The sequence below is a fragment of the Priapulus caudatus genome, unplaced genomic scaffold, assembly GCF_000485595.1.
Source record: "Priapulus caudatus unplaced genomic scaffold, Priapulus_caudatus-5.0.1 Scaffold189, whole genome shotgun sequence".
Lineage (NCBI taxonomy): Eukaryota > Metazoa > Priapulida > Priapulimorpha > Priapulimorphida > Priapulidae > Priapulus > Priapulus caudatus.
This window is the reverse complement of record NW_014577250.1, coordinates 428,684-440,924: the sequence shown is the minus strand read 5'-3', so window position 1 is coordinate 440,924 and position 12,241 is coordinate 428,684. Positions and strand designations below refer to the sequence as shown.

The 12,241-nt window shown below is 41.1% G+C and overlaps 3 protein-coding genes across 3 annotated transcripts in view; 1 reads left to right on the top strand and 2 right to left on the bottom strand.

Moving 5' to 3' along the window:
• LOC106806995 (JNK-interacting protein 1-like) overlaps positions 1 to 1,334 on the bottom strand; it is a 7,648-nt gene extending 6,314 nt beyond the window's left edge. Inside the window, exons 1-2 of the mRNA XM_014809191.1 lie at positions 1,252 to 1,334; positions 451 to 721 (exon numbers count right to left, since the gene is read on the bottom strand). Coding sequence (XP_014664677.1) covers positions 451 to 721; positions 1,252 to 1,334 — 354 coding nt within the window. The remainder of the gene's footprint in view (positions 1 to 450; positions 722 to 1,251) is intronic.
• A 190-nt stretch (positions 1,335 to 1,524) lies between these two features.
• On the top strand, positions 1,525 to 6,052 carry LOC106807004 (ATP synthase subunit b, mitochondrial-like). Its single transcript, XM_014809202.1, has 6 exons — positions 1,525 to 1,628; positions 2,470 to 2,685; positions 3,353 to 3,516; positions 4,682 to 4,807; positions 5,004 to 5,183; positions 5,682 to 6,052. The coding sequence occupies exons 1-6, from the start codon at positions 1,592 to 1,594 to the stop codon at positions 5,754 to 5,756; spliced, it is 798 nt and encodes a 265-aa protein (XP_014664688.1). The 5' UTR covers positions 1,525 to 1,591; the 3' UTR covers positions 5,757 to 6,052.
• Positions 6,053 to 6,163: 111 nt separating this feature from the next.
• Positions 6,164 to 12,241, bottom strand: part of LOC106807003 (coiled-coil domain-containing protein 94-like) — an 11,515-nt gene continuing 5,437 nt past the window's right edge. Inside the window, exons 2-7 of the mRNA XM_014809201.1 lie at positions 9,959 to 10,059; positions 9,582 to 9,726; positions 9,172 to 9,306; positions 8,388 to 8,569; positions 7,099 to 7,240; positions 6,164 to 6,727 (exon numbers count right to left, since the gene is read on the bottom strand). Of these exons, the coding sequence (XP_014664687.1) occupies positions 6,362 to 6,727; positions 7,099 to 7,240; positions 8,388 to 8,569; positions 9,172 to 9,306; positions 9,582 to 9,726; positions 9,959 to 10,059 (1,071 nt within the window). The 3' untranslated portion in view covers positions 6,164 to 6,361. The remainder of the gene's footprint in view (positions 6,728 to 7,098; positions 7,241 to 8,387; positions 8,570 to 9,171; positions 9,307 to 9,581; positions 9,727 to 9,958; positions 10,060 to 12,241) is intronic.

The window sequence follows — 12,241 nt, the reverse complement described above, 5'->3', positions numbered from 1 at the left end:
GGTCCCCCTTCACCCCATCCCTTGATTTCAACAACCCAAAGTTTGATGTTGAAACAAATTATAACACAAATTTTACACGATGCTGTCACACTATTTGCAATTTCTATGTTCCGGATTCGGGTCGGATTTCGGATCGGATTTCGGATCGGATTTAGCGATACACATCGGATTCGGATTCGGATTCGGATTCAAAAATTGCCATCGGATTCGGATTCGGATGGGATTCAAAATAGCCATCGGATTCGGATTCGGATTCGGATTTTCAAAAATGCTGTCGGATCGGATTTTTGGTTCATGTCGGATCCGACGCACAGCACTAACCCGCAGACATATCAGACTCTTATCAGCTGCAATAAATAGCCGCGTTTTCTTCACCCACTACTGAGAAGCTCGTATGGGTGACAGCAATTAAGAAACAAACAGTCGGACGGCGAGTTCAACGCTACGTACCTGCAGACCGTTGTTCTTCTTATTCTTTCGCTCTACGAAGCGATTGTCGTTCTCGTAGCTGTAATTGTCCGCCGCGTGATTCGCCGTTTCGCTCCTCGTCTCGTTCTCCGTCAGCATCTCCCTCGTCTTCTCTTCCAGCACGTTGAGGTCTTTGACTCCGATGTAGTCCTCCACGCGCGCGACGGGCCGCATCTCCTTCTCGTAGGCATTCGGATCATCGTCGACTTCTATGTAGCTGCTAATCTCGTCAAGGCTCAAGTCGTGAGTCAACCTGAAGACATTATAAACTTGTGATTGGAAAGCTTAAGATAGATCATGATGTGGAATTTTAGATACGTGTAAAATGTAAGTAAGTGCACCTATTGACTATTGTAATTTGTAGTACTATTGAGTAATGCTCCTTTGTCTAATTTGCCGTTTTAAGAAATTAAGTACTTAGTAAAATGAACTCACTGACAAACCCAAGAGTACAGTAACAATGCCAATGACAACGAGAATGACAAAAATAGCATAGAGTAGTGACTGCCGAGTCGAACCTGTCGTCGGAGTTCACTGGCACTGCTGCCAGGGCCACAGTGACTCATTGAGTGAGTGATAGTCGACAATAACAACCTGTACTGTAGGCTGTACTGTAGTAGTACTAGTAGTACTAGTAGTAGTACTAGTAGTACTAGTAGTAGGCTGTACAGTACTGACACTGTAGTACTTCACTGTGTAAATCACTAAATGTTACGTGTCATGCAATTTCATGCACATCCTATGATATATCAGATTTGACAGCTGAAATGAAGTCATACTTACTTATATACATTTCGTTGTATATCAATAAACTGCTGATTACTGCCGAATGTTGGTCTAAAAGAATCAAACTGTGGATCAGCCATATTTTTCACGCAGACTGACTACCGACTCTTGCTGACGTCACGTTAATATGCGACAATATTTTGAAAAGACGGTTAAAATTCATTTATATGTAGTGATCCCTTCATTTTTAGATTTTACTACCGTAGTTACTTACTTTCCGGTTAAAATTATCCCGACCTGTGTTTGCGACATTTACTGATTTAGACGGAAAACGATACATCAAGGGCAAGGAAGTCGCCATCTTGAAAAGTCGGATGAAAATCTTGCCGGTTTCTTGATGTTTATTATGTATTCCCGGCTAGCTCTTCGTTCAGGTAGTGTGGTTTACTTTATTTATTTAAGAGGATACTCTGTTGCACCCCTAGTGTAACCCTAAAGAGCAGATTACATACATGTTGGTTCTAAAATATCAAGTATAAAATTAATGCGAATCTTCGACTTCGTGATGACTGATGAGTGATGTTACAAATTACAACATCATTACAATAGGCCTACATGCGTCTAAACAGAGGAATTGCACCGATCTGTGATTGGAGGATAAAATTAGAATTCGTGACGTTTCGTTTTCATTTTGCCCACCCCTCCGCATACGCTAGTATTACTATTACTATTAGTATTACCGGTACGCTATATGACCGGTAGGAAAGTGTACAAACACTGACAGTATAGACCCTAAATATCATATGGCGCGAACGATTTGATTTACATGTCTATAATTTCTAGCTATTATAGACACATTTCTTAGCTATAATCTCTGTAAATTTTGAGTTTATTGAAGCACGATTACTCTATTAGTTTAATTAATTAGCAAATATGCACGCGCGGTATCGCTCATACTCGTACTGCTAATACACGCGCGGCTATATGGCCGGTGAAACGAAACGACACGAATTCTATTTTTATCCTCCACTTACAGGTCTGAGCAATTCCTCTGTTTAGATGCACGTATTACAATACACTCACTAACACGGTGATACATAGGACAGAACTGACAGAAGTTGGGTTACGCCTCGACATCATCGCTGTTATCATCATCATTATTAACGAGGGTGAGATAGGCCCACACCACTTTCACAATGCAATATCATATGCATGTCACTAAGTCTATGTATTTGTACATAGACTCACTATTTAACAGTAACTGTTGTGTTGTAGGGAGTCTGGCTGCAGCACTTACACGACAGAATGCTGTAGTAACGTTTGTCCCAAGAGCCTCTGCAGCAACTGATGCAGTCACTAAGAAGGAAGATGGAGAGCGAGATCTTGTTAATTTTCCACGCCCAGCCAGACTGGTGGAGCCAGGCAAAGTGAGACTCGGTTTCATACCGGATGAATGGTTTACATTTTTCCACAACAAAACTGGTGTCACAGGTATGTAGCTCATACTCGTAGCCAAAATTACATCCAGTAATAGCATTCTTGTCCTCTGTATTCCCTGTATTTATATTTCCTATGGTTGGTAATGATTAATTGAATTGTAGGTGGGACCAATAGTTTGTTACAGTCATCCCAAGTGACCTACATTAATATCCCCTAAGATCCACTATAATTACAACAAACCAGCTTCTGCATGCTGAAAGGCACTTGTCATGCTGTATTATGTATATCTGAACCCGATGATGTAGTCATTCATTCGCCATTTGGTTTGATGTCTGAGTAAAGTCAAAGCCCAATTGATGCCAATATTAGGTACTATGAAGCATTTATTTGTGGGTTTAACAAGGTAAAATTCAAGGTATTTTCTAAGACTGGGTTAAACAAGGTAAAATGCAGGCAGTAAATCTCTTGTTAGGTGTAACATTGGTTTAATAATTACACTGCAATAATTGAAGTTATGACTGAATGTATTTGTTGTAGCAACGTAAAATTAGAGACGGTAGAGGGTGGCTACAGTACATTGATTTATCACAAAATGCTTCTATCAAGACACTAGCATCGTGACTTATAATAGTGCTGGTTGCTTAATGTGAATTCCTTAAGATGTCTTTGTAATATTACTATTGGTGATAATAATGCGTCCAATTCTATCCGTTTTTAGGCCCGTATTTGTTCGGCATTGGTTTGAGTACTTTCCTTGTATCGAAGGAGTTCTATGTTATGGAACACGAATATGTTACCGGCCTCTCTATTCTTCTCATGATCATATTTGCTACCAAGAAGTTTGGACCTGGTGTGGCAAAGGCTGTGGATTCAGAAATTGATGTATGTTTCAGGTTACTGTAATCACTAATGTGTTGGCTAGACATATATATATATATCAGGAGTTAATAAAGACAAAGGAGTTTGACACGTATTTGGTACTGATTTCACTACATTTTGTCGTACGAGTTTGATGTGAATAAAAATACAAATGTATGCAAACATGAGCTTCTTTTGTTCACTGGTCCTTATTCTATTTTCCAGTAGTATTACAAACCGCGTAGCTTCCTTCGTTTTGAGATAAATCGTACTTTTGCATGACATGGTTTTCACGTTATTTACCGTCGTGTGGCGAGGCCAAGCGGTAAATTCGCATACACAGCAACTGGAAGGAGGCTGGGCTTTTAGGTCGTAGTCTAGCCGAGTGCAGAAAATGCGCTTAGAAATTAAGTTACGTTGCACCCATGCTGGGTTTAAAAATTAAAACTATTTTACATTGAAATTATAGTTAGAATGCCTTGTTTTTATGGTTGAATCCCGCAGTTTTTTTAAATAAACGCTGCGCTGGTAAAAATATCTGAACTACTTCACCCGCGGAGGAATGATGTGTATGAATCTTATGAGTAAATTGACGCTCCAGCTGATTGTAGCTTTTCGCACGTTTTGCATAGCAACCGTTACTATGCAATAACGTACGGGAGACGCGATCCCTGTCGCGCCTCCTTCCAGTTGCTGTGTATGCGAATTTGCGCTTGGCCTCGCCACACGACGGTAAATAACGTAAAATCCATGTCGTGCAAAATTATGATTTATGTCAAAACGAAGGAAGCTACGCGGTTTGTAATACTACCGGAAAATAGAATAAGGACCAGTGACCAAAAGAAGCTCATGTTTGTATACATTTGTGTTTTTATTCACATCGAACTCGTACGACAAAATGTAGTGAAATCGGTACCAAATACCAGTGTCAAACTCCTTTGTCTTTATTAACTCCTGATATATATATATATATAATCAAGGTTGTATGGTTTTGATGTGCATGTTCACATACATGACAGATGTAGTGTCCACCAGGTAATTCTATTGATGTATAGACCTTTATGTATTTGAAACAATTAATGATTGTCTAGATTTAGAATGTCACTGGTTCTCGTAGACACTTTTCCTTGTATTATTAAAATGTTCAATTACACAGCATCTTTATTATTACGCTATCTTTTTTTAACAGAAAATTGAAGAGGGATGGCAAGCCTACAGAAATGGTGCGATTAACGGAATCGGAGAAAACATAAAGAACGAGGAACTGGCACAATGGCAGGCAGTGGGACAGAAGTGGCTTTTTGAGGCTAAGAAGGTAGGCTGACCAAGATCACTTGACCGTCCATTGTAGGTAATTAAATGAGTGTAATGCTCAATTGCAGAGCTAAGCGATTCAGAAGAACGCGGGCGTGCGAGCGCGTTCATTTGCTCACATTATAATCGGTGTGCGCTCGACTCTGCGTGTGCGTGTAAGGTCCGTCGCGTCATCGTTGCACGTGTGCGTCTTGCAGGAGAACGTTGCCCTGCAGCTGGAGGCAGCATACCGCGAGCGCATGTACGTCGCCTACCAGGACGTGAAGAGGCGTCTCGACTACCAACTCGTCTCGCAGCTCGCCGAAGCCCGGCTCAAGCAGAAGCACATGGCCAACTGGATCGTGGACAACGTCGTGAAGTCCATCACGCCACAGCAGGTGCGTGGCCCCGTGCACGGCCTACAACGCCCTACGGCGTAGCGCGACTGGTCGTGGTTTTTCGCTTATCGTGCTCGTGTTAGATACGCCTTGGATAGGCGGTGAAGAACGCAGGTCAGATATACCTTGAAAGAGATGCCATCTTCAAGGTTTACGTAAGAAATCGGTGAAATATGACGCTGGATAGAATTTTTTCTTTCGCTCGATTACTGATATAGTATTAATGAGCCGCTTGTACCAGTGGTTTGGCAAGTTGTTTAGTTCACTCAGTTATCTTGTTGAAAGCAACCACACCCAGGAACTTGAGGGTATATTGGTGGGTAAAATAACTTGCTATTTGCTGCAAACCCAATATACTCATGTACATGACATCCTGATGATATAGCAGCAGTGAATTACAGAAACGTACCCAGAATGCTGCAAGATAGTTTCATTTGGTAAAGTGAGTCCTCGGCATATTCTCACAGTACAATAATCTCTACTGTATTGCTTTCACAGGAGAAGGAGAGCATCACAAACTGCATCAGCGAACTGAAGAGGCTTTCTGCCGACGCAAAGGTTGGCATTGCATAATGGCTGCAGCATCGGCGACGCAAGGCGGTGAACTAAGTATTTATCCCTCGTGGGTGCTGACATTTGTTATGTAAATTTAAATAGGCTCACCCGTAAAACAGCACTGAATAGGCAAATGAAAAGCGAGCTACCGGTGTGTTTGTAAATCTGGCAATTGTATCGATACTAGTATCCATCGCTGGATGACAGCTTCACTTCTGGTGAAAATCTGCGATACATTCTTTGTAACACCTTTCCTGGTGACATAACCAAATCAGATGCAGGTAATAAATAGAAACGTGTTATAGTTAATACAACATGCACGAGTTTGTTTTTCATTACCCGGTGAAAGATATTTGATGGGTGTTCATGAGTGATATTACAGAAAATGATATTATTACACCTAAAAATTCTCAAAACCAAGGACATGGAAATTTACTTGAATATATTGTTCATAATATTTTTTTCGACATTCTATACGAAATAGTTACTGAATAAAAACACACAAGAACCCATAATAGCCTACACTGTCATAATTTCCTATTTACATTGAAAAGATGACACAATGTTTTTTACAATAAGCATTTCGCACTGACAAGAATATCTTGTGAATAAGAGTTTCATTATTAGATTCCTTCATTCCCAGAACTACTGTCGCTGTCCGAGTAGTTGCCTAGCAACCCTAACCCTGATGTCGTTGCCATGGTTACCTTGGAATTGCTGTCAGATGGCACCACTGATGTATTTGTGTCAGTTTGTGTTTTATTAGTGATTGACGTCCCATCAACTATGCCTTTGTCGTTGTGTTCCTTCTGAACTGTGCATGCTGCCACTTCTGTTCCAGCCACAGGTTGCACCAGTCGAATTTGACTGCTTTTTTTCGGCTTTACAAGTCCTGCCAGCAATCCCTTGGTTGTAGTCACGCCAATGCTTTTCTCCCAGGCTTGCTTCTTGGGCTTCTCCTGTTGGGAGCGTATGGGCGTATCCGGACCCTGAAGAAGAAAAGTTATATGCTCACATGTCAAAAATTTTGAATAGTGTGCAACATGGAGAATTTTCAAAAGCAGAAAAAGGTCCACGAGATGCCAGCATTGATCTCAAAATATTTATTAGAATTGAACAATGGTCAGAACTAGAAAATTCAGGGTATACTAAGAAGGTATGTAGGTAGATAAGGGTCTCTCTGGTAAACTGAAAAATCACTGAAAATGTAAAAGGCTGAAATTTGTGACGCCATTTTATCGTAAGAGTAAATTACACGTCCGAATGATATCGCATCAAGCATGTTTAACTTCTAGCAAGTGTTAAAGCCTGGGAGAATATACTGGCACTGCTTCCACATGTGTTTCTTATTAACTTTTACCTTAGCCAGGATGTCTGTAGGTTTGCCTGATGCAGAAACGGCAAGACGCTTTCTGACGGGTAGTTGGTCATCTTCATCGTCGGAGTCTTCCTCCAAACGCCTAATCGTGTCCGCATTCTGCTCTCCTTTCCCGAACACAGACCTATTCATATAGGAATATCAGTAAACGAAAAGTATTATTAATTGTTTTACTAAATCTTGGAGGCTTACGGAGGACTTAGCATCAGTTTAACTTTTAATTCAAGCTAGAACTATGTCCGTCGTGTTTAAGAGAATAATGTAGAACGTGTAACACTGCCGGCCTGTCTCATTTGTTCATATGCATATCTGTTAAATCGACACGTCTCTGCAATTTTTTTAGCAGTCGGAGAGAAAATACGTCACAAAACTCATTCCTGCATTCCAGATTCCAGATCCAATGTTCACGAGCAAAACTCAAATTTGTCACAGATTTCACCACAGTTGGCTAACGAGGCACCAACAGCACCACGTTGCCCAACGCGCACATCGCCCCCGCCCCCCCGGCGGCTCACCTGACGAGGCTTGATTCCTTTTATTAAAATAGTTTTCGTACACCTCTTCTCCCCATATCCATCACCAATTTATGCCTTGCTTAGCACATACGATAAAGTTAACAATGGCTATAGTTTTGGTAAAAAAATGACTGGTATATCAAGACTTGGCTCAAACTTTAAAAACATCCAGAGGGAGCCTGGGCACCCGTCATGAAGCTTTAGAACTGGATCAGAAGCCTGGGCACCCGTCATGAAGCTTTAAAACTGGATCGGAAACCCTGGGCACACGTTGTGAAGCTGTGGAACTGGATCAGAAGCCCTGGGCATCCGTCGTGAAGCTTTAGAACTGGATCAGAACCTGGCACCCGTTTGAAGCTTTACACGCTGATCAGAAGCCCTCGGCACCGTATGAAGCTTAGAACTGGATCGGAACCTGCGGCACCCGTCATGAAAAAAAAACTTTTAGAACCTGCGATCGGAGCCCTGGGCACCACGTCATGAAGCTTTAGAAACTGCGATCAGAAACCTGCGGCAACCCGTCATGAAGCCTGTTAGAACTGGATCAGAAGCCGTCCGCGGCACCCGTCGTGAAGCCTGGTAGAACTGGATCAGAAGCCCTGGGCACCCGTCATGAAGCTTTAGAACTGGATCAGAAACCCTGGGCACCCGTCATGAAGCTTTAGAACTGGATCAGAAGCCCTGGGCACCCGTCGTGAAGCTGTAGAACTGGATCAGAAGCCCTGGGCATCCGTTGTGAAGCCCCGCGGCTCTCACCTGACGAAGCTCTCGTCCTCCTCGTCCTGCAGCTTCTGCAGCTGCTTCTCGTACTCGTTGTGGAAGTCGAGCACGCTGGCGTTGTCGAGCGTCGCGTGACGCACGTTCATCTCGCGCAGCTCCTCGAGCTGCTCCAGCCGCTCCATCTCCAGCCGCGAGTCGTTCGTCCGCTTCTCCAGCACCTGCACACACCGGTTATTTGATATCGTAGTCACTCTGTAATCTCAGTATATCATTTATAGTATATACTATATATAGTATCTAACATATAGTATATAGCACCAGTAATTTTACTCGGTATATTCAATTGCCATCTTCACTAGTGCGAGACAACCATGCGCCCCCCACACACACCTCAATATTGTCACTAAATTCGCTCCACCAGCGCGAGACAACTATGTGTCCCCACACACACCTTAATATTGTCACTAAATTCGCTCCACCAGTGCGAGACAAGCATGGCCCTACACCTCAATATTGTCACTAGCAAGCGAGACCAGTTTATAACTGTTTTTGACATGTGCATGCCAAAATGTCAATGATATATCACTGCACCGATGAGCATTATTTTCAGAATGTCCCGTTGCAACACCGAGTGGTTACAGCTGCCTATGAATCATGCCAGGGGATTAGTTCAACTCCATTGTATTGTATTGCTTGTGTTGTTATTTCCCTTTTCCATGCATACTGCAGTTTGAACTTATCCTAACCTAATCCTAACCTGAATTGATTCAATAATATGAATTAGACAAATGGAAGTTTCATACACAACAGTCCTACTTACCAGCATAGGATTGTTGGCAATTTCTTCCTCTTTCTCTTTCTGTTCTTGCTCAGCTTGCTTATGTGCTAGCCTTTCAGCCTCGAAATTCCGTGTTGCTCCATGCTCCATCTGGTAGTCACAGTTTTGAAGATCAGTCTGAAAATGCACACATAAAGATGTTGCGAGTGATTGATGAAACATCCAAGGAACACTATATTTTATTACTACTCAAAACTATACTCATAATAAACTTGCACTTTGTATGTTGCCACTTGCAAGAATTATGTATATTTGCTGTACAAATGCTCGTTAAATAAATAAAAATGCTGTGAATTATTATAGCATTTCAGATGAATATACATACGAATTTTCTGTTCACTATAATTAGTGTGCTTTAATTGAAATTACACATTTATTAAGCAGTTCTATACCTTAAAGGTGATTTCTGCGAGACACCTGGGACATTTGATGTAGAAACGAAATATGCGCAATCCCAGGTAAGTTTCTCCTTGTACTGTCTCCTTTCTGGAGTTGAATTTTTTTCCTTTATAGATGTATTCACCACACGTTTTGCAACTGCGAAGAAAAAGAGAAGGTTCATGTGTCTTAGACTGCAATGATAGCTTTCATCACACTACACTTTGTTTATAAACTTGATAACAACTATAATATAGTAGGAATCACTTCTAAATGCAGAAACAATACTATTCCTTTTCATTGCCATATTCGATCTGTATCTTTGTAACAACATAGCAGCAGGAAATATACATATACTGGACTATATAATTATTAGAGTGATATACCATACCGCATGTTGAAGGGGGCCATTGTGCGGATGACATATTGCCTCTCTTTTGATAGCTTTAGTTTCGGAAGCTTTGATGGATCAAAATCCGGTGGGTAATATTTCTGAAAGAAAAATAACATTTAGCCAGTATGTCACTATATCATATATGAACCAAACTTAGGATCCTAAAATTATATATAGATCTCCTGATTGTTACTGCAGTAATATGTTAATATTGTTATTTCAAGGATTGCGATGTAATATCTGTGCATAACCACTTATACAATTCTGAAAGTCAGTGCACAAACAACTGCAGGCTCATATGTGAATCATTCAGTACACTGACCTATGACAAATATGCTACATGTCGCAACTGCACACAGCTCATACTATAGCCCAGGAATATGGTATAGCCTATAGCAAGAGTAACTAATAACACAAGAGTTACACACCCGATTCCTGCATTTTTAACCGATTTTTCTCATCAAAATTTGCCACCAATAAAGAAGCAAGTGTATATACGTTCCTCAGCTTATTATGACCACTAATCACTCACCTTCGTGGTACTGATATTCGTTTACATATATTTGCTAGCGTATTGCTGTAAATCGTAATCTTGCACGAGCTGAATTCGCACAATTTATCGCTATTGTGTAGAGGTTTTAAGCCAAAATTTGAAGCTATAGTGGCACCAATATTTAGCAACGGACTGTTTCCAAATCATTCGTGCCCCGATAGGGTTGAGAGACAATCTAAATTTCGAATTTTGATCTCGTGAGGAACCGCGAGACGCGCTCAGTTATTGTGATCGCAACACAAGAAATTGACATACTAGCTTACATAAGTAATAATACAATAATAACAATATTCTCTGTAGTAGTTTGCAGTACATATCACATTACGCACGCGCAGGTAATCAAGTACATTAAACTCCTATCGGGGCACGAATGATTTTGGACAGTCTGTTGCTAAATATTGGCGCCACTCAGGGGCGAATCCAGAGGGTTTGGGTGACCAGTTTCCATAGTTCTAGTCACAGCTAGGGGGGTCCGGGGCATGCCCCCCCCCCCGGGAATTTTTAAAAAATTAGGCTATATTTAGTGCACTCTGGTGAATTCTGGAAACCGGTGCAAACCGGCCTAAATACGCGCCTGGATAATGAGAATACCAGAGCGAAAGAAAGAAGGTGAACGAGAGAAGAATAAGAAAGAGACGCAGTAAGAGGGAGGTGACGAAGAAGAATGAGGTGGATGTGGAAAGGATGAAAAGGATGAGAAAGTGGGAGAGGAGGAGGGAGAGAAAGAGAAAGATGAAGAAGAAGAAGAAGAAGAAGAAGAAGAGGGAAAGGAAAGAAGAGAAGGGGGCGAAGGAAGAGATTGAGCAAGCGGATAAGAAGGGGGAAATGGAGGAGGAGGATGAGAAGTAGGAAGAGGGGGAGGAGGCAATAGTTTCCCATGAAAACTTCCTATCTCTACCACTCGTGTTATTAAAAAAAACCTCTGGGGGCTCCTGGTGTATGCTCGCTCATGCTCGGTATATCTACCAAACTGCTATTATGCTCATATTGTATACAGGTAACGGTGGAAGTCATACTCAGCAGTAGTTTACCATGAAAAAACATCTTTCGAAATATCTGACTGCTAGGGCGCCCCGCCTACGGAATTAACGTATACTATAGGTTTGGCTGAGGTGTATGTTCGCGCATCCCTGGCATCTACTAAATAGAAACTGAATTCTGTTAATAATTGTTCATTTCAAGGGCTGTCAAAACTTTAGACCGTCTGCTGTAAACATTACATTAAGTGCTACATATTTAATACAATTACACTGTTAGGATTTTAATAATTTTATTAAAAATTGAAATAATAGTGTAACCTCCTAATGAAATACCTTATGCTGATTTCGACGTTTTCATGATTACAAGTATATAATTGTATTTGCACGCGTTATACTTTCCTTTCTATTTCTTCTCCTGCACTCGCCATTAATATGCATGTATGCAACACTAAAAACACATTTTTAAATACGTAACCACTACATCGTTGGTTATTACAAACTGCCTTCCGGCGAATACAATTTTTGGCGAGAAATCCCCGCGAATGCATACAGAATAAAATTATGATGTGATTATATATATATTAACGATTAAGATTATGCGCTATATCATAATATTAGAGAGGTGGCTCGTATTAGCAAACATCATCGGGAAATCAGTTAAAATCGCAATCCGTATCACGCATATACATACATATACATACAACCAAGAGCGTATATACTTAATATTCAATACTATATAGTAATATA

Excerpts from the sequence above, each read along its gene's own strand:
- LOC106807004 (XM_014809202.1), top strand. The coding sequence starts at position 1,592 with ATGTTTATTATGTATTCCCGGCTAGCTCTTCGTTCAG. Across the intron at positions 3,517-4,681 it reads CTGTGGATTCAGAAATTGAT|AAAATTGAAGAGGGATGGCA; the intron begins GTATGTTTCAGG and ends TTTTTTTAACAG. Across the intron at positions 4,808-5,003 it reads GGCTTTTTGAGGCTAAGAAG|GAGAACGTTGCCCTGCAGCT; the intron begins GTAGGCTGACCA and ends TGCGTCTTGCAG.